We start from the raw sequence: 19016 nt of genomic DNA on the forward strand, positions 1-19016 counted from the left end.
AATCAAGAAGCAGCAATAGCTTTGAATAAACAAGTTTTCCCAGCAGCTAAGCTCAGAGGTGCACTCCACTTCTGGAAGATATGCTGGAGGGAAAGGCAGGCGTATTCCTAATATCTGTAGGATGCGGAGGCTGACCTTGCTCACAAAGGAAGGAATGGTATTGCCGTGACAAAAGCCAGCTGGGATTCCTCTCTCTTTATTGGAAGACAGGGCTGAGGCACCTCTACAGAAGAATTTTTCTTATATATTCTTAAACTTGTCACAACAGAATGAGCAATTACTGGTGTCATTCATAATGGAATCTGGCTACTTAAAATAGGCAATTACTATTCAGGACTGGTCTGAAGATGTAATCTCATTTATCATGCCAGTAGAAAAGGAAAACCAATTACTTTTTTCCTATTGCTGTTTGTACTTCCTTTTTTGGAGACACTGTTCTTTCTCCAACAAATAAATACAGATTACATCATATCCAGTACTCTCATAATGTGCATACCCTACCTTTAATATAAACAGAATCTACCATGTGTAACATCGTCCACTGGCAATGTTTTCTTAAAGCTGTATTAATGTGCACAGTAGGTATTAAGATCCTAATTCCTTGATCACTGCTCCCATTAACCCCGTTTGCTGATGACTTCTCCAGTGCAGTAATGATGACTATTAATAGCTAAGAATTCTCCAGGCAACTCAGTTCTGGCATTGTTTTTAACCTGAATAAGATTATGCCCTGGGCTGCAAATGGATGTTTACCCTGATTTGCGATGAGTTTAGACCTGCAAAGGCTCATCCTGAGTAACAAAACTGTGAAAAATCAATTCTTCATGATGTTGCAAATGGTTACAAATTTGCAAGTCTGGCCACTGCTAATGTTGGTTACATTAATGTTGGTTACATTAACAATAATTAATATTACTACCTAGGTCATATTTTTATTACAAGTGCATCTTATTAAAAATATAGAGTGAAAGGAACTGTTTCTTTTAAAAGCATTAATTCCTGATAAAAATGGGGTCAACCAATACATAAAAGTTGAGTGTTTAAATATATTTTATCATCTTGTCTACAAATACTGTGAGGTAAGTGCATGCTATAGCTTGAAAGGCAAATAATTTTCTTCTTCACTTCTCTGAAACATATCAAGACCCCTTCATTCGTCAAGGAGGCAATTAAAAAAGTATGACAATAAAATCAGTTATTGTCCCCCCAACCCAATAACCCAATACTCCGATTACATGTTTCATTTCAGATTTCTGATGAAATACTCTGACTTGTTCAGCTGTATTCAACAGTAATCTCTACAACTCTCTTTCAGCCAATACAATACAATGAAACAAAACAAAACACAAACTCTACACAATAACAACACAACCAGCACACAAAGGAGAAATAAGAGCTTTTGTACAGCACTGTGCTAACATTCACTCTGGAAGTTATACAAATCAAATTGAGATATTACCACTAAATCATTTCCTCAAACCTTGATTTTTTCCTTGCAAAAAAGAACCTCTGGAATCAATAAAAAATTCTATTACAAAAAAAATCAATGGCACAATTTAGCCCAAAGTCAACTTTTCAAAATAATTTAAGCAACTAAATTGCAGATATAAAAATACCGTAAGTATTTTATTCATTTTCTGCTAGGACAGCACTTTTATCCAGAAAATGTGGATTTTATTGATTTTATTATCATTAATCTATCTACTTCAACATGAAATTGTAAGTTTAATTATCTTTGCAGCCACTGTGTTATTGAACTGACTAATTTTTATCAAGTTTGCTTTTCAGTCAGTTGATGTGAAATCCAGAAGGACAAACTGAAGCACAGGAAATTGCATTTAAACATAAGAAACAAGATTTTCACTGTGCGGGTGGTCAATTGACCAAGAGAAAGGTTGTGGAATCTTCATATTCAGTTGCATGCAAAACTCAACTGGACACCACCCTGAGGAACCTCATCCCACTGACCCGGCTTTGAGCAGCAGGTTGGGACTTGGTGATTTCCAGAGGTGCCTTCAACCTAATAACTCTGTGAATCAAACTAGAAGCTGATATGAACAAGACTGGTGAAGGGACTTGAACACAAGACCTATGAGGAGAGGCTGAGGGAGCTGGGCTTGTTTAGTCTGGAGAAGAGGAGGCTTAGAGGTGAGCTCATCATTCTCTGTAATTACCTGAAGGGAAGTTATAGCCAGGTGGGGATTGGTCTCTTCTCCCAGGCAGTCAGCAATAGGACAAGGGGTCATGGGCTTCAACTCTGCCAGGGGAAATTTAGGCTGGATATTAGAAAGAAATTCTTTCCAGAGAGAGTGGTCAGGCATTGGAATGGCTGCCCAGGGAGGTGCTGGACCCACCATCCCTGGAGGCTTTTAAACTGAGATTGGACGTGACACTTAGTGCCATGATCTAGTAAATGGACTGGAGTTGGACCAAGGGTTGGACCTGGTGATCTCTGAGGTCTTTTCCAACCCAGTCGATTCTGTGATTTTGTGTGAAATTAGCAAGTGATTATTCATTTATTCGTAGCAGACACATCAACTTCAAGATGCACATGTGGGTATTAATGACAATCACGGAATTGATCTGCCACTACCTACCAGTACTAAGTACAGATGCAAGGAGATTAAATCAACCTCTCACCAAGCCATTCTTTTTTTCCTTCAGCACAAAGGTGCCAAAACCAGCTTCATGCAACTTCCTCAAATCTCTGACAGCATTCCTTGCCTGATAAACACATCTTAAATAGTTCTGATCAATTCAGAAATAACACATTTAAAAATAGTCACGAAATAAAGCTGAGGCCAAAACCCTGGCAACTGCAATCTGCTTGCAAATGCTTTGAGTAGAATAAGAGCCTAAAGTGAGTTCTATCATGATGAATTAATCACTTCCTCTAAGAAAGCAAACAGGGTCAAAAATTTGGCATTTCATTCACACAGGTTTTTTGGTGTTTCTAAATAAAATGTGTTGTGCTACTATTATTTACCCATGTTTGCGTCAACAAGGACTTTATTATTACAATCATATCAGCATGTAAGATATCTGACTGTCTAGGATATTTTTTTTAACCTAAACAACCTATTTTACTGAACAATATTTGAAGCAAGTCTGCATTGTTGAATTGCTATTTTTTTCTAAGAAAGCTTCAGCAGATAGATCATTCAGAAATCATTTACATAGTAAGCAGATCAGAATACAACACAATGGGTTTTGCTACTGTTGCAAAGTTGTATTTATATCGCTTGTTGAGCTGAGATATGAAATAGGTCTCTAGACACACCTTTCCCTGTACACAATATGGCTTTGGACTTTACTTCAGTAGTTTAATAATAAAATATATATATATATATATATATATATATATATTTTATTATGACAATCTGGATTCATACTTTTAAGCCAAAATATTCACAGCTAAAAGCTTAGGAAAATTAATTTCAGGCAGTAACTAGAACAAGACTTGGATTTTCCATTAATTGGTGCTTCTAAAACATGCTTTTCTTGATAGCTGTTTTTCCTATCTTTGGAATATCCCTCAGTTTCTACCTCTTCATTCTGTAAACTGCCTATTAGTCTCCCTTCATCACCCACACAAACTATGTTCAACTCTTTCTTCACCTGCAGAAATCTATCTGCAGTCCTGGGAAATTGTGCTTTAAATCTATTACCAGGCAGTATAAAAACAGTCTAAAAATATCCAGTAAAGTAGACGGGTGTTCATTCTTTGACTGTAACCTGATTTGGTCAAAGACTCTGTCCATGCACTGCACAACTGCAGCTTTTTCCATAAAGATCCTTCAAAAGATCTGACCTAAAATAGTTTTTTGTCGGTAGTAATTGAACTCTTTGTAAGTGACAGTCTCTTCTGTTAAATAAATAAGAAAAAGTAAAACTCTACCAGATACTAAGGCCGGCCTTGCAAAGATTTCAGACCTAAAGCATGGAAATCTGCCTCAGTTCCTTTGCTCCACTTCTCAAATTGCCAGATTTTAAATGCATCCTTAAAATTAATTTCCTTGCTTCGCATCATACAGCTCCTTATGGGATTTTCAGACGACTAGAGCATATATTGTGATGGCATCTATTTTATAGAGAATCTGTCTTCAAACACTTGTTCTACATAGACTGTTCCACAAGTGATACTATCTGATGGGAACCCAACATCTAAGCTTACCCTAACATGGGCAACTTACAGCCTGTACAAGTACAACATGCACTGATGATCACTCTGTATCACCAAGAAATGTATAAATATGCTTTAAAAGAGAATATCAGTGGTATTCTGACAGCTCCTAAAGCATCATCTTAGTCTTTGTATCAACTGACGGTCAGGTCTCTTTGCATCAGTCCCCACAAATAGTGTAAGGACCAAGGGAGACTTGAACTTCTCACCTGCTGCAGTTCATTCTAGCACATCATGCATCCCTCCCTCCTCCTCCTCGTCTTACCTAGTTCTACCATGCAATTCTTTCAGATATGACCAGATGTTATCCAATGTTTTTGATACTTGGAAAGTTCCACAGTGCAATAGCCCAAAGAATTATCTCCTGAACTGCTTATTAGCACATTTGGTGAGAAAAACAAGAAAATGTGCTACCAATTATATACACAACTACAGAAGATAAGGTTAGTGTGGCAGGAAAAAAATGCAGCAGATTAATAGAACACATGGTAAACTGTAATATTAAACTCTAGCTTAATAGAGGAGAATCACACTGACATGATGAATTCAGAGCAATTTGAAATGAGGCACCAAGCTCAGAAAAGAGATGTCCAATTAGGCATCTCAAGATTAGACCCCAGAGAGGTATTTATTCTAGAGTGAACTCTCAAACCATGTAATAACCAGCCTAATTTTAAGCTGCAGGAAAATCCTACTGTGTATGATGCTTAAAATTAATATAAGAACTTTTTTTAATTTGTCAGGAATCATTTGTATATAGTAATTAACTGATTTACTGTAAATCATACAAGAAGGCTTTTCCATCTTCAGTGTTTATGAATCTATGTGTGGACCTGAAAGATGAGGTCTGTTTCCATACTGAGCTCTGCAAGCTTTCAGTGTACATGGCTTCCAAAACAGATAGAGGATAGCAGATATTCCCAAACTTCATATACAAACTGAACATTTTTTGCATTTTAAGGGTTCAAGAGTTTAACTGAGCTCCCCTGTTCAAAATGGGGAGTGAGAGGGAGGGAAAAACCTGCAGTATTTGATAGAACTAGTTTATATTTCTGACACTATCAGGAGCATAAATTGAAAAGAGAATTTGACTCTAGTTCTCGCCCCACTTACAGCCACCTGACTGGTGATACAACAACATCACATCTACCTTACTGGTCATATTCTTTTCTTCTCCTCTGCCTCTCTGTCAAGACCCCCACTTCTTCTAGCAGCAGAATCGTAGTTTATCAGCTACAGATTGCTGCAGTTCATTCGTTCTGCTTGTAAAACTGCTGGATTTGAGCATGCATCTTCCACTGCTTCAATTAATGGAGTAAGAACAGGGGGTTTTAAAACGAAAGTCAGCATCAGCTGATAAAGCACTAGTGTGGTTCAAACAAGTCATCGTTCTTTGTGAATGGAAGTTCTAATCAACTGTGATGATGCTCACTGTGCATCTTTCAGCCACCCCAGCAGCCTTGTGATAGACATCCACCAAGGATCTGGAAGATAGTTTACTATCTTACCAGAGACAGCCAACAAATAAAATTAACTTTTTATATCTCCCACTCCTGCAAAGTAAAGGTTTAATCTCATATATAACGAAGGAATGGGCATGTTAATCACTTCATGTATTTTAAAACATTTCCCTGTGCTTAGGAAAACAACTGAATTCTGACTGGTGTGGAACTGAAATTTGGACTTCTCATCATCTCTGAAAGTTATAATATATGACTGATTTAGGGTGAACACCTACATCTGGTATTGTCACTCTGTGCACCTCTGCCGGGACTCTTTAGAGGTCCCAGGACATTATTGTCCCTTCTTCCTTTGTAACAAATGTGAGCTGCAAGTCATGAACCTGACACCCACTTCTGCTGCACATCAGGAGGTTGTGTGGAAATTACACCCCACACACACACAAAAAAATACAGTTCCCATCATATTTCAAACACAAGAAGAGGCTTCTTCAGAAGCTCACCACGAGAATGGCCGAATTCCTCCACTCCTTACTATGGCCAGCACTTTTAGATGGTGTAACCGGCTTTCAGATGTTTAGAAACTCCCACTCTTCTCAGGGCCACATTTGAGAGAGACTTGCTTATTATTTGGATAACAAGCTGGCAAAGTACATCCAGAACAAACTCTGAAGAGTATGTGTGTTTACTCCACATATCTTGAGAGGTACCTGCCATGAGGTATCTCCAAGGCAGGATGCCTGAAAACTCTCTGCAAGGTAATTCCACAGAAGACACACACAAAGGACACAGGCAGGAAGAAAAAATGCTGCATTTATGATCTTCATGAATGACATTCTTTCAGTGAAGTATGTGCGTAGAGAAGCTGCATGGCATCTTCACCGATTGTAGGTTTAAATAGCATAAAACTGCCAATTGATTTTAAAACCACGGAAAAATAGACTTACATTTTGGTCAGAACAGCTGCATATAAACCTGGGACTCAGCAACATCTCTGAACTAGTGGAGCCAGGCAGGAGTCTTGACTCCTTACCCCCAAATGTTGGTTCTCTCCAACAAGACATACTGGCAGTTCTACTGGAAAAGAGGCAAAACACGCTTCAGACATCCCAGATGGCCCAGGGACTTCTTTAATCCCTACTGTGTGAACTCAATGGAGTCATTGAATGTTGGGTTGTGCTCATGTAGATTCTAAACTGTTGCTGTTATTAAAAGTTATCAAGAGTCATCTGACTTCAACAGCCCTTCCAGAAAAGGAGGGCACAAGATAGAGCTGGGAGGCAGCAGCCTTGCATGGGATATGCCAGCTCAAAGTACATTTCCAGCAGCCACTGCAGGCAGACTTCTGCTCCTCATTCAGAGAAGGCATTAACAACACCGCTGTCTTCATGTGGGTCAACCTCCTGTTCTGATTTGGTACAAAATGCCTCACTTGTTTCAGGCAACTATAGCCTGCATCTACCAGCAAGTCACTCTGGTTTTACAAAACAGTTTGTGCTCCATACAATGTTCTTATTTGTATTAGACGCACTCCTTTGCACAGAGAGATGAAAGACATGGTAATTTAAGCCAAGAACATCATCTGTTCTCTAATAAGGAGAACGCACACTCCTTCAGGGCAGGAGTTGACTCTAAAAGTGGGACACAGGTAGTTCACATCATTTTTATCGAGTACACAAGGTCAGGCCAGACCATCTGGGGGTGTCAGTACTGTCACTCGTTATACATCCCTGCACCACATTCTTACAGCACAACATTCACAGCACCGCAGACTTTCTTGTTAAAGGCCTCGTTTTGCATGGATGAGGTTTTAGATCCTGCTATAACAAAGCTTTTGATTGACAGCCAGTCCAAGGAATGCTCTAGGAAAGACTGTTTTGAAGATGAAAATGGCTCTTGACTGAAGCTTCTCACCTCTCTTTATGAGCTGCCTGGCAGCTTTTACTGTGTTTTATTTTCTTCATGTGTTCACGTGAAGCAGAAAATACCAAGCTGTAGTAGGCTACTTGTAACTATCACTCCAAGAGAGGCACTATAGTTTATTTTCAACTTGCATCCTCCCCATTTCCACAGCTATGAAAACTGGAAAAAGAAACCCACAAACAGTAACAGAAACAAATAACCTTTTTGTGGTGCCACTTCATGCATGCCGCAACAAACAGAGAAAGGATGACAGAAATCTGAAAAATTGAACTCCTTTTACCTATTAGCGATTTTATGTTGAAAGGATGGAGAAAGGAGGCAAGAAAACATCTTGGACTAAGTTTATGGAAGGAAAGTTTGCAACTACCTACAGGTTAAAAAATTGGGAAGGACAGCTTTTAAAAGCTGAGATTAAGTGAATCATTTTTCACAGGGAGTGGGAGGTCAAGGAGTTGCAGTTCATACACTATACAAAACAAAGTATTGAAAATGTAGAATTATAGCAAATTTTCCAAATGTGAATTATTATATCAACATCCTCATTGCTTCCTATGTCTGGGAGGATAGTATAATGTTGTGTTTCCCATAATATTTTTTGCTTTTCACTCTTCAGTCAAGTGGGGGATGAAGTAATAGCAAGAAACTAAATTTATTATCACAACTATAAACTATTATTGATAAAATAATATGAACAATCCTGGTTAGCTAAATAATTTTGCTACAAAGAAGGAGCAGAGGTTAGCATTGCAATATTATCAAATTAAAATTATTTTCTTCTCCATTATAAGACTAAAATATGTATGGATTTTAAGGCTACAAAACATACAGTCTTGTCAGAGACTTAGAAAGTTAAGTACTTCAGGCAGCTTTAGAATTGCCTCACTGTAGCACACACTTACCAACAGATAAAAATTACCACATGCACAATATCTTTTCATTCTTATCACATTGTAATAAAAGGCTTTGTAGTGGAAAATACAGCTAACTCAGCCACATGCACAGTGTTTCTAATCTGTGCAAATCCGAAAGCACATTGGGTGTCTTCTGCAAGTCACACTTTGCAGCCTTGGAGTAAACTGTTTCATTTTAGTAAAGGAAAGTGACCAAATACAACACTTGCTGAGGGCTGGTCTGTAAATTCTAGTACATCAACTTATACATGCACTTATTTTAAGCCTTTGCTGTGATACATTGACAAAATACTTAACCAAGAGGATTGCAATTAAGTGTGACACCCAGATATGAAGACAGACTAGAAACAGCAATAAATACGATTTGTTCTAAAGAGCATACAATGTATTCCGCTATTGTCTCTTTAATGTAATTGAAGCTTATATACAAAAATAAAGACAACTAAGTTGGTTTGTCATTTATGACTATGAAGCTTATATCCACAAATATCTACTACTCCCTTATATGTTTCTGGGACTCAAACAAGAAAAAGGTATCACAATCGCCTTAAAACTTCATTCACCTCATTACACAACTTGTTTGCAATATATAATTTGGCATGATTAGACAATCTGAAGTTAGTGCTTCTCAAAAAGATCAGAAAAACAAATTCCAGATATATGACATACTGGTACTCAGTTGACAGTTTTTAGAAACAGAACAGCACAAAGCAACAAACAATACTGGACATGAAAAAAATGTTTACAGTAATCAAGTTATTTTACAGCTGAAAAGAGGTTTTATTAGACACTTGACATAAAACACCCTAGAAGTCAGGAAGGAACCTTTTTAAACATCTGAGTTAACACAACTAAATAAATCAGACATATGAGTTCTCATCAAGCCACCCAAACCTCTGTCAGGACACAGCATGAGCTAGGAGGAACTGATCTATCAGACCTAGGTTGAGGACCCCCCAAAGCCAAGTGGAGTGACAAGTGACTGTGCTCTCTTAGGAGCAGACAAGAAACCACAGAAACTCCAAACTGTGCCCAATTTACCTCTGTTCTCTGCCCACATGCTCCTCTAAATAAGGTACTATCGAGACACCTTTTCCCCATCACAGGCTGATAGAAAAGTCAGGACATTCTGCCTATTCTCTTCTGCCTGCATGAGCTGGGAACAGAGCTGCCATTTATTCCTGCCTGTGCCCAGGCAAAGCAGTCCAGCAGTAGTAAATATCTGTCCTGGTTTTGTTAAAAAAAACAAGTTTCTCTTTTAGTGAATTTGCCTGTCAGCTAAAGCCTTCATATTAGCTACATTTTCCTGGAGAACCAGATACAAGTTTTGGTAAACATAGCAATGGAATGCAAACTTATTGATAAGCATGGATGGACATCTCGCAAGAGAGGCAACGAGAAACAGGTGACCAAGAAACTGACCAACTGTGTATAACATTCCATACACGTAAATACTTCATATAAATGTCGGAGATCACGAGGATCTCGTCCCTTATTCGTCCCTTTTCCCTTCTGCTTATGGTCGACATTAGGAGAGGATCTTACTAGTCATCACTGCGAACTGAGGCCTAGTGAGAGACTGAATCCAGCTCCGGTTGGCTGCAGAGTCCAGTCCAGGACTTCGGGTGCCGGCTCTGCCATTGCTGAGACTTTCAAGATTGGTTTTGTATATTTTGTATTATTTTCTCTATTCTTATTAGTAGCATTAGTAAAACATCTTTAATTTTCTAACTCTCTTCTCTCTGTCCCTCTTTCCCTCCCGATCGCCTGTCCTTAGTGAGAAGGGGGGAGAGGGAGGGGCAAAAGGAGGAAGGCGGGGAGGACAGGAGGTTAACAATACATCTGCCAGGGTTTTATTGTCACCCCGCAATCAAAACCCTCGCCAACATCTGAACATGAAAGTATAAGAACCCCTCAGAATCAAGAGCATCCCTTCTTTAGCCACAGGCAGCAGTGAATACTGTAAGAAAACAGGGACTGAAAGAATCATCCTTCTACTGACAGCTTCTAGTGCCACAGAGATTTCTTGAACCTTTGTACCCCATTAATTAGGATGAACAGCACCCAAATGATGCACCATGATCTCTGCGTATTCCTTTCCACCCCTTCCATCTTCAAGCATACAACCTCCCGTGAAGAAACCTTAATGATAAAAGCAGTTGAACTGTCTTTGTGACTTGAACTCTGGTTTAATGCATCTAGTACTTGAAAGACATTAAATAGATTTTGTGAAAACTCTGCAGGTCAAACATGCCTTGTCACATTTCATACTTCAATGGAATATGATAAAATAAATATTTACTATAGGGACAAAGGTTGCATACAGAGGTCTGCATTAGGGAACAGACTCCCCCTCAGCACCAGACTGTTTTCTTTAGCTTTAAATAGTGCTTCACTCTACTGATAGTCCCGCTATAGCCCCTCCAGCAAAAAACAGGTTCATGATCTAGCAAAAAAAAAGAGCAATTCTGAAACACAGACAGGACAGCTTTTTAGAAAAGAGGCACTGCATTTAAATGAACTTACAGGAAGAGTGGATACTCGGGAAGCTTTTTCTGCCTTCAGACACCAGATCTGGATCACCTGTGCAGTGCATTTCAGAGTTCATTACTCCATCTGGAAAGCAGCGGTAAAAGAAATCGGGACGCGGTCTACAAAAAACACCATGGATATCAAAAATATAAAAGCTGTAGTAACAAATAAACCTCAAAGTGATTATTACATTCACTGGTTATTACAGAGTTCATCCCCTCTTGCCTTAACACAGCGACAGAAAACACAGAATTATTTAGGTTGGAAAATATCCTTCAGATCATATAGTCCAACAGTAAATCTAACATTGCGAAGTCCGCCACTAAATTCCCTCAATTCAAGGTCACTTTTTTTGCAGGCAGGCTCTTTCAGAGAAGTTTCAAGAGCCGCAAGCAGGTGGGAGTTGTCTCAGGAAACAAACACGCAGGGTTACTCTTGCCCAGAGCAATCAATCTCGCACAGCACCTCCAGTGACAGAGCAACGTGGTGTAGCAACTCCACAAAATTGCACAAGTCTTGCCAACACATCTAGCTGAGAACAGGACCACAACTTAGGCTACAAGATTGGCACCAAAACCACCAAATTCTAAACCCAACCTTGATGCTGACTCTCTAACTGCATTGAACGAACCTCTGAGTTTCTTCTGACCCTGCTCTGAGCTGAATGAGAGCACGTGGGTTTGACTGGTGTCATACTGATCCTGAGCTAATAAACCAGGTAGAGAAGCAAGGCGAACAACCACAGATTCAGAGACAAGCTGACAGAGCAACTAGTTGGGTTGGAGTGCAGACAAAATGAGCTCATGTCTGCCTGAAGAAGATGGCACAGACGTTCTTAATTATATTTCAGAAGCACTCTTAGAAGTGCCAAGTACCATTATTGTCAGGGCATCAGTACTGTAGCACAGAGGGCTCATCAGAAACCAAGCACAAATACAGCTTCCACGATGCTGCAAAACAACAAAAGCAGCATTGAACTCTATTATAAAGAGTATTAATTGAAGGCAAATATATATTTTTCAGCTGAAATTATTTAAAATTTTGATTAATAGCCAAAAAATACCTGAAAAAAAATATTTTCCAAAGACTTATGTTTGCTAGGATTTGTCTGAGCCCTTGATTCAAATTTCTGCTTCCCTAAAAAAATGGCCTACCTAGGATTCCACTTATTGCTTGGCTCCAGAGTTTGTCCTGCCATGGATCTTAGTGTTACCTTGAAATACCAGATTCAGTAATAGGCTTCCCACAAAATGCAGGCAGTGGATTATATAGAGACTCAACTGATTCCTATTTAATCAGAGTAGTGGCACTGGCATCTTAAACTCCCACATGCTGTGACTCTTCCCTTCTGTGTTGCCAATTTAATGGACTGATTTTACCTCACAACTTTCCTTTCAAACTCCTCGTTTATCTGGATCCATCAACCAGTCAAACAAACAACAAAATACAAGGGCACAGGTTCCTACCACAGTTGGATGTCACATAATGAAGTTGTACGACACCTGCACCAAGGAAAGGACAGCTTCACAGGGGCCCATTCTAATTCAACGTGCTTTGGAGCAGCAGTTCTCTTTTTATTAAGTTGTATTTTATTAATCAGTCTGCCTCCATTTCTCCTAACAGTTAAAGCAATCATTTATAACATGACAAGACTTACCTTCCCACTATTAATTTAATAGTATTTGTGCAGACGCCATTCAGAGCTAGAGCCAAGGAAACAGCTACAAAACAGAATGAACAAACAGAACAATAATAACCTAAATACCAAGCTATAAATTGCAGCATTACACCTTTTGATTTATAGACTGAAACCTTTACTGGACTGAAAACTGAATGGTCTTTGCAACCTATTATTTTTCCTTATTGCCCAGGCTAAGGACAAACCCCAGGGCACCATAATAATTACATCACTTTGTTCTGCTTTTACTCTTGAGAAATCTTATTTCCTCATGCAAAGCCCGTTTTCCTACCAAGCCCTTTGCACAGGCATAAATTATCAAAGGGAAACAATTATTAGAGAATCAAGTACTGCGTTTATTAGTTTTGCAATTTACCAAAGGAAAATCTTACACTCTTTGGGTCAAGGAGAATTCCTGTATAGAATAGACACATCAGATATACATACACCTGTGTATATATGTACGTATACATATGTATGAAGCAATTAAACACTCCACTTTCAGGCTAAACAATTTTCTTTTGACTAAAACTACAATCAGATGATTTTTTTATTTTTCTTTCAAAAGGATGTGAATGTTTTGACTAAAAATCTTGGCACTTTCCCCTTACATTTGCTCCAAGGATTAACCAGTTTTCCTAATAAAATCGGAGTAATAAACAGGAACTGTCATACTAGGTATGACTGAATCATCTCTTTTATTGCATGCTGAGTCCCTAGACTTTTCAAAGAACCTTATCAAAAGGCTGTGAAGATCTCTGCCTTGATTTCAGTGGTACTTGGATCCCGTGTATACAGTCCTTTTAGATTAAAACTGATTTAATGTTGCAAACTACAACATAGCTCCCTGGTACAATACAAAAGCCACTGAACTTTATTTCTCATCAGAAAAAAAAAAAAAAAAAAATATCAAGCAAATGTCTGATTTGCAGCAGAACAGTTACAGTAATGTAACACTTGATTACAACAGCTACATAAGCTATTTTCTCCTTGAACTGGTGCTCCAGATGCTGCACTTCAGCAGCACCCATCCTGACTCCATAAAATCTTTGCCTCAGGATACTACAGATCATGAAAATATGTGTGTTGTACGATCTACTTTTCTTTAAGTTTAAAGTTTTCTCCTGGACCTTACAGAGGGAATCATAACAGAAGGCAAGAAGAGCAAAGCAAATGAACATCTCTTTAGAACAAAAAGTTGAGAATAAGTGATGGCAAAGCTAATCCAAAGCTCCTTGCCTTCTTAAACAACAAAAAGTGAATCTCAGAACTGTGACTGTAAGTATTTTATGAATCAGAGTTATTTCTACTGAATGGACTTGTCAGTAAAATATCACTAAAAGAAATTCCAGAACTTACTACAAATGACTGGCAGCAGCCAAAACAAAACTAGGATCTTTTCACACTTGTGTTAGAGCAACTGGAGAAAGATGAAGCTATGGAAACCCAGCTTTGTCTTAAAAAAATAAATTCAAATGCAGATAAATACTGCCATTGGCATCCTGTCCAGCTAAGGCAAGATTGAGTATCAGTTTGACCTTATAATCTAAGGGCCAGTAAATTAAAGTGTAAATTAGGCAGTAAAACAGAATTTCAGAATTAGGTCTATTTCAAACAGACTACCAACAACAACATTTGCAGTTCTTAGTCCTTCAAAGCATCCTCTGCCAGTGAAAGTTCTTTAGTCCGTTTTGGTCTCTGGCAGGATCTGGGTATATATCACTAAAAGATTTCAAAAGATAGGCATAGGTTAGCTGGAACAGTTTAAGACTTACCACCCCCATTGCCTACCTCCTCCTCTGCTTAAAGTTGCTGCCTACATCTGCAATTAGACCTCACCCATAACACAGCCATAGCAGTTCACTGTCCAGGATTAAGTGCACATTTAACTCCACTGGCAGTTTAAGATCAGCTTGTGATCAGAAAAGCTGAGCCACGAGCACGGATTTTGCAATGGGAAACAGTAAACTGCAGGAGAAGGTCAGAGAAAACCATGAGAGGAGAAATTTCCTACACTAAGCAGCTGAATCTCACAGGACTTGCCAGTCAAACCCTTGATTTAGAATAACTGCAGCTACAAAAATATGAGGTAAGTAACAGATGGGCTGTAACAGAAAAATACACACCTGAACAGTCACTCAGATGGTCTTGTCCTCACTGATCAATACTGGCCCTTGCTAGCTAGATTGTTGAATTAAGGCACATAATTTGTACATCTAGAAACTTACATAAAAGCAAAGGCTTTTGTGAGATGGCTTGCAACTATAACTGCACTGAAAACTACTGTAATGGACTGTAACAGAGTCAGGTTTTCTTCAAGGCTTAGACTGCAATCAGAATCAATCTCTGAGAGCTATCACACGTTTTCCATCTTGAAGTATGACATACTTTACCTAAGAAAGCCTCTTTAATTTCAGTCTTGTCTGTTCGCCGGATTATTTTCACCACAAAAATGACTGCTAGTGGTGTAAGGAATGAAATTGCCTGTAAGAGATAACAAATATCATGTATGAGAGCATCAATTCCTTTTCAGTCCAACTGATTAATAATTAGTTACAGTTAGCTCCATTTAAACTAGAAGGCTGAATGATCTTTATCAAACTCCTGACCTTACGCAAAGTAGGATGATTTGTTTCTGCAGCTACAGGGCAACGAATACATTTAAACCGTAACATAACTGTGGGTTATAATTGATTTGTATTTGCCTGGAGCTATATTTAAAATGTCAGCTTCATAAATGAAAAAGCAACGGTCTATAAGGTCCACAAAATTCATACACTGCTGCATACAGATCGTGTACATTTTTCCACACTCAGCATTGCTCCAGAAGGCAGCTCACCCAGGCTGCGCTCTCAGTAAGACCCTGTTCAACATAACAGACTCCAGCACCCACTTCCCGACATTTTAAAATGCTCGTTTATTTTTGTTTTCCTTTTTAACTGTCATTCCTGAATGCATTGAGAAGATCATGTCTTTATGATTCTTTCATTTACAAGTGTTTGGATGTGGGATCAACTGCTTGAAACACCACCTGAAAACCTATGAGTCTACTCATGTATTTGGCAGAACCATATTCTTTAATTGTCAGTGCTGTAGGACCGGATTCCTCCTACAAGGAACCTGAAATGGGATCTGCACATCAATGCACATACTTGATTCCCATTAACAGCATCTCCATTATCATAGAGCAATTAGGATATTGGTTGACGATTCACTGGAAATGTACCGGTTACTTGAAAATCACCCTACTTCATGCAGCGTTCATTTACAGCAGTCTGTCCTTCCAGATCAGGTATTTATTATCTTTCTCCAGACAGACCCATCAGTTTCTCCTAAGCACAACACCAGGGAGTTTTTCGCTAGTAGTTTGCTGTGGAAACTCTGATTTTTGTTCCCAAATTGTCCCTTCTGTATCAGACCTTCAATTGCAGAGGAAAAAGGCAACTTGTAGGCAAGGTAGTCCGTTTATGCTTCTTGCTGGTTCCAGTTTAAGTTAATTAATTCCTTTTTGGAGTCTACAAACTGTCTTCACATTCACATTTCAAAAGCATCTATTCTCTTGAAGAAAAGTGAAAATGGCTTTTTTTGAATACGGCAAAAATTAAACTCTATATGGCACAAGAGGCACCAGGGCTTAAGTAAGATTATGCTGTCTTTCTTTACTGAGGCTGACTAGGGACTTACTTCTTAAACAGCCCCACCAAAATAAGAAACAGACACAGCGATTCAGGACAGAAGTGTGATAACAAAAGACATGTGACTCTCTTCTTTCTATAATGCATATTAATCTTAGTCCTCATGTTATGCTTTTAGAATATCTAAGTAGGTAACAAAAGCAAAATGCACTGTATGTCTTATTTTGGTAGTGCATCTTGGACCAGATTCCCCTCAGCTGCATCTGCAAAAGATTAAAACACAGTCTGGACTTTGCTGCCCTTTTTTACATTTAGAAAGGCAGGTGCCAGGTCTTGTGCAAAAGGTGCTTCATTTCCACTTGAATCTCAAACACACTGTAGATAAATGGGAGTTTTAAGTTAGGATGCTAATGCTGTGTTACTGCTCTAGAAAGTCTCCCTTCTCTCTATCCTCAACAAGAGTTTAATTTCTGCTTTCAGAGACAAAAAGTGAAATAAAACCGGTTAAAGCAAAACCTAGAACTATTAGTTTCATTCCGCAAAGTAAGGACTGCCACCAGGAAAGAAAAGAAGAAAGATATCTGCATTCCATTGTGGAAGAAACTGTAGAAATATAGCCAGGCTGACAGGCTTATAGTGGTGGTTTAATGGAGTTAGAAATCTTTTGAACAAGCAGGAGCAGCAGAAAATATCAACAAAGAACAGAATTCAAGTAGCAGCTTGTTCCAAACAACTTCACAATCAATCTTCAGAAATCTGGTAAAACAGCAGATTTCTTCGTATTTCACAAGCTTATGGATTTTTGAGAGAGATGAAGAGCTATTTGTGTTTGCAGTACATTGCTGTTCCTACACCAAAGCATTAGCTCTTTATTCTGCAGCAAAATGAACATATAAAGAAAGTTTGGCTTGCTAAAGACTCCTTTTTCTTTATTTTGCAAAAAGATTCTGTATGGCTCGTATCCGTAATGGATTTGGCAACGGCCTAATGAGCAACACTCTCCTCAGATGCACCTCAGTAATGTTTCCTTTTTCAGCGGTGAAATATTCCAACATTGCTTTGCTTTTGTGAAACATGGACAAAATCTCTCTCATTCATTATTCATTCTGGCAAGCCAGAGATATGCTAAAGTTACAGGGACTCCCACATATGCATTCAAGAGAAGCTGACAGTACCTTACAATTTCCAAGACAAGGAATAGGCACTGACAGATACACAGAACAAGGCTCAGATGTTTTCAGCCCTTTATGGTTTGCTTGCTGCACATGCAGAGGTCAGCTTTGTCTAGTTTGGATGTGGATCTGGAGTATTCAAAACATTTCTCTTGAATTCAGAGCTCTCAGCATAGAAAATTATCCAGTAGCTCAAACTCTGCTTTCTGTTAAGCCTTGGCCTGTATGTTTCAACATCAGAGTACAGCACTAGTGGCAAGATATTCTTTACATAATGAAAGCTTGTGATCAATGCTAAAGTGGGATTTGTCTTCTTTTTAATTAAAGAAATAAGAAAATACATTTAGAAATTATCTAATTTTAGAAGCTGTTCACTGAGTTACTGAGATGCCAATGGTCAGAGCCAGAGAATGAAAATAGGTTCAAAAATGGCTTTTCCACTGCAGCAAACCCCCTTACAATGATTCACTATTGGTGAATAGCAAACCCCTGTACAATGATTCACTATTGGTTCTTGAACTCTTACAAACACAGATCAGAGAAATCATGTAGCAGCATAATGCTCAACATAGGAAAAATGGCAGAGCTAAAATCAGAGTCTTTTCTAGCACAACAATTTAATGTTTGGTTCTGTGAGGTTTTGTTGTTGGTAGTTTCGGTTGGTTGGTTTTGTTTGGTTTTGGTGGTGGTTTTGTTTGGGAATTTGGGTTTTTACTGTGTGTTGGGTTTTTGGTTGGTTGGTTGGTTTGGTTTTGTTTGTTTTTAACAAAGCTGTCTTCCATTTCAGGAAAAACCTATATTTTCACTCATTCAGGCTGAAAAAGTCCTTAACAGACCTGCTTCTTAATGCAAAATACAATATGTTGGTGAATGTAAAACTAGGCCTTCAGCCTCTGTCTAGAAGGCTAGGATATATTATCATCTCATAAATAGGAAGCACCTTCTTTGAAGTTGTTCCTTACTTATTTTTCAAGTTTCCATAACTGAAGGCCTGAGCCTTTATTAAACAAACAAACAGCCACAAACTACATAGATGATTGCCATTTATTCTGAATTCAAATCTTACTCTGAAACGTAAAATCCTGACTTCACTGAAGATACAGAAAAAGATGCTTGCACATAAGGGTACTAGGATCTGACCTCATCTGCCATGCCCATTCCTGCAAAATCACCACTCGGACTGATGGAAGCTTTTGCAAAAAACTTTTTACTTGTTTTAATAGCCTGATCTATACCCATATTTTTTCTCAGCATTTCTGTAGTGGTCTGTCTTACTGAACTCTTATAATTTTATATGTAGATTATTACAATTGTTAATTGTTGCTAGTGTCGGCTATCAAAACCATGAATTTTGGTAACCGGATAAACCACTAAAATCCAACAGCCAATCTGTTTGTGAACGTGAGTTGTGCTAGGGAGAGCCAGAAGAACAGCGACAGCAGAAAAGCTCTATGGTGTATTTAGTATGCTTGTTGGCAGAAGCTAAAACAAAGATTTTGTCTACATGGAAAAAAAAGTATTT

The 19016-nt window shown here is 38.5% G+C and overlaps 1 protein-coding gene across 1 annotated transcript in view; it reads right to left on the bottom strand.

Moving 5' to 3' along the window:
* The window catches only part of PLPP4 (phospholipid phosphatase 4), a 57268-nt gene that overhangs the window by 17474 nt on the left and 20778 nt on the right, over nucleotides 1-19016 (bottom strand). Inside the window, exons 3-5 of the mRNA XM_065066869.1 lie at nucleotides 15081-15171; nucleotides 12667-12730; nucleotides 11004-11128 (exon numbers count right to left, since the gene is read on the bottom strand). Coding sequence (XP_064922941.1) covers nucleotides 11004-11128; nucleotides 12667-12730; nucleotides 15081-15171 — 280 coding nt within the window. The remainder of the gene's footprint in view (nucleotides 1-11003; nucleotides 11129-12666; nucleotides 12731-15080; nucleotides 15172-19016) is intronic.

The sequence above is a fragment of the Columba livia genome, chromosome 6 (genome assembly GCF_036013475.1).
Source record: "Columba livia isolate bColLiv1 breed racing homer chromosome 6, bColLiv1.pat.W.v2, whole genome shotgun sequence".
NCBI classification, from domain to species: domain Eukaryota; kingdom Metazoa; phylum Chordata; class Aves; order Columbiformes; family Columbidae; genus Columba; species Columba livia.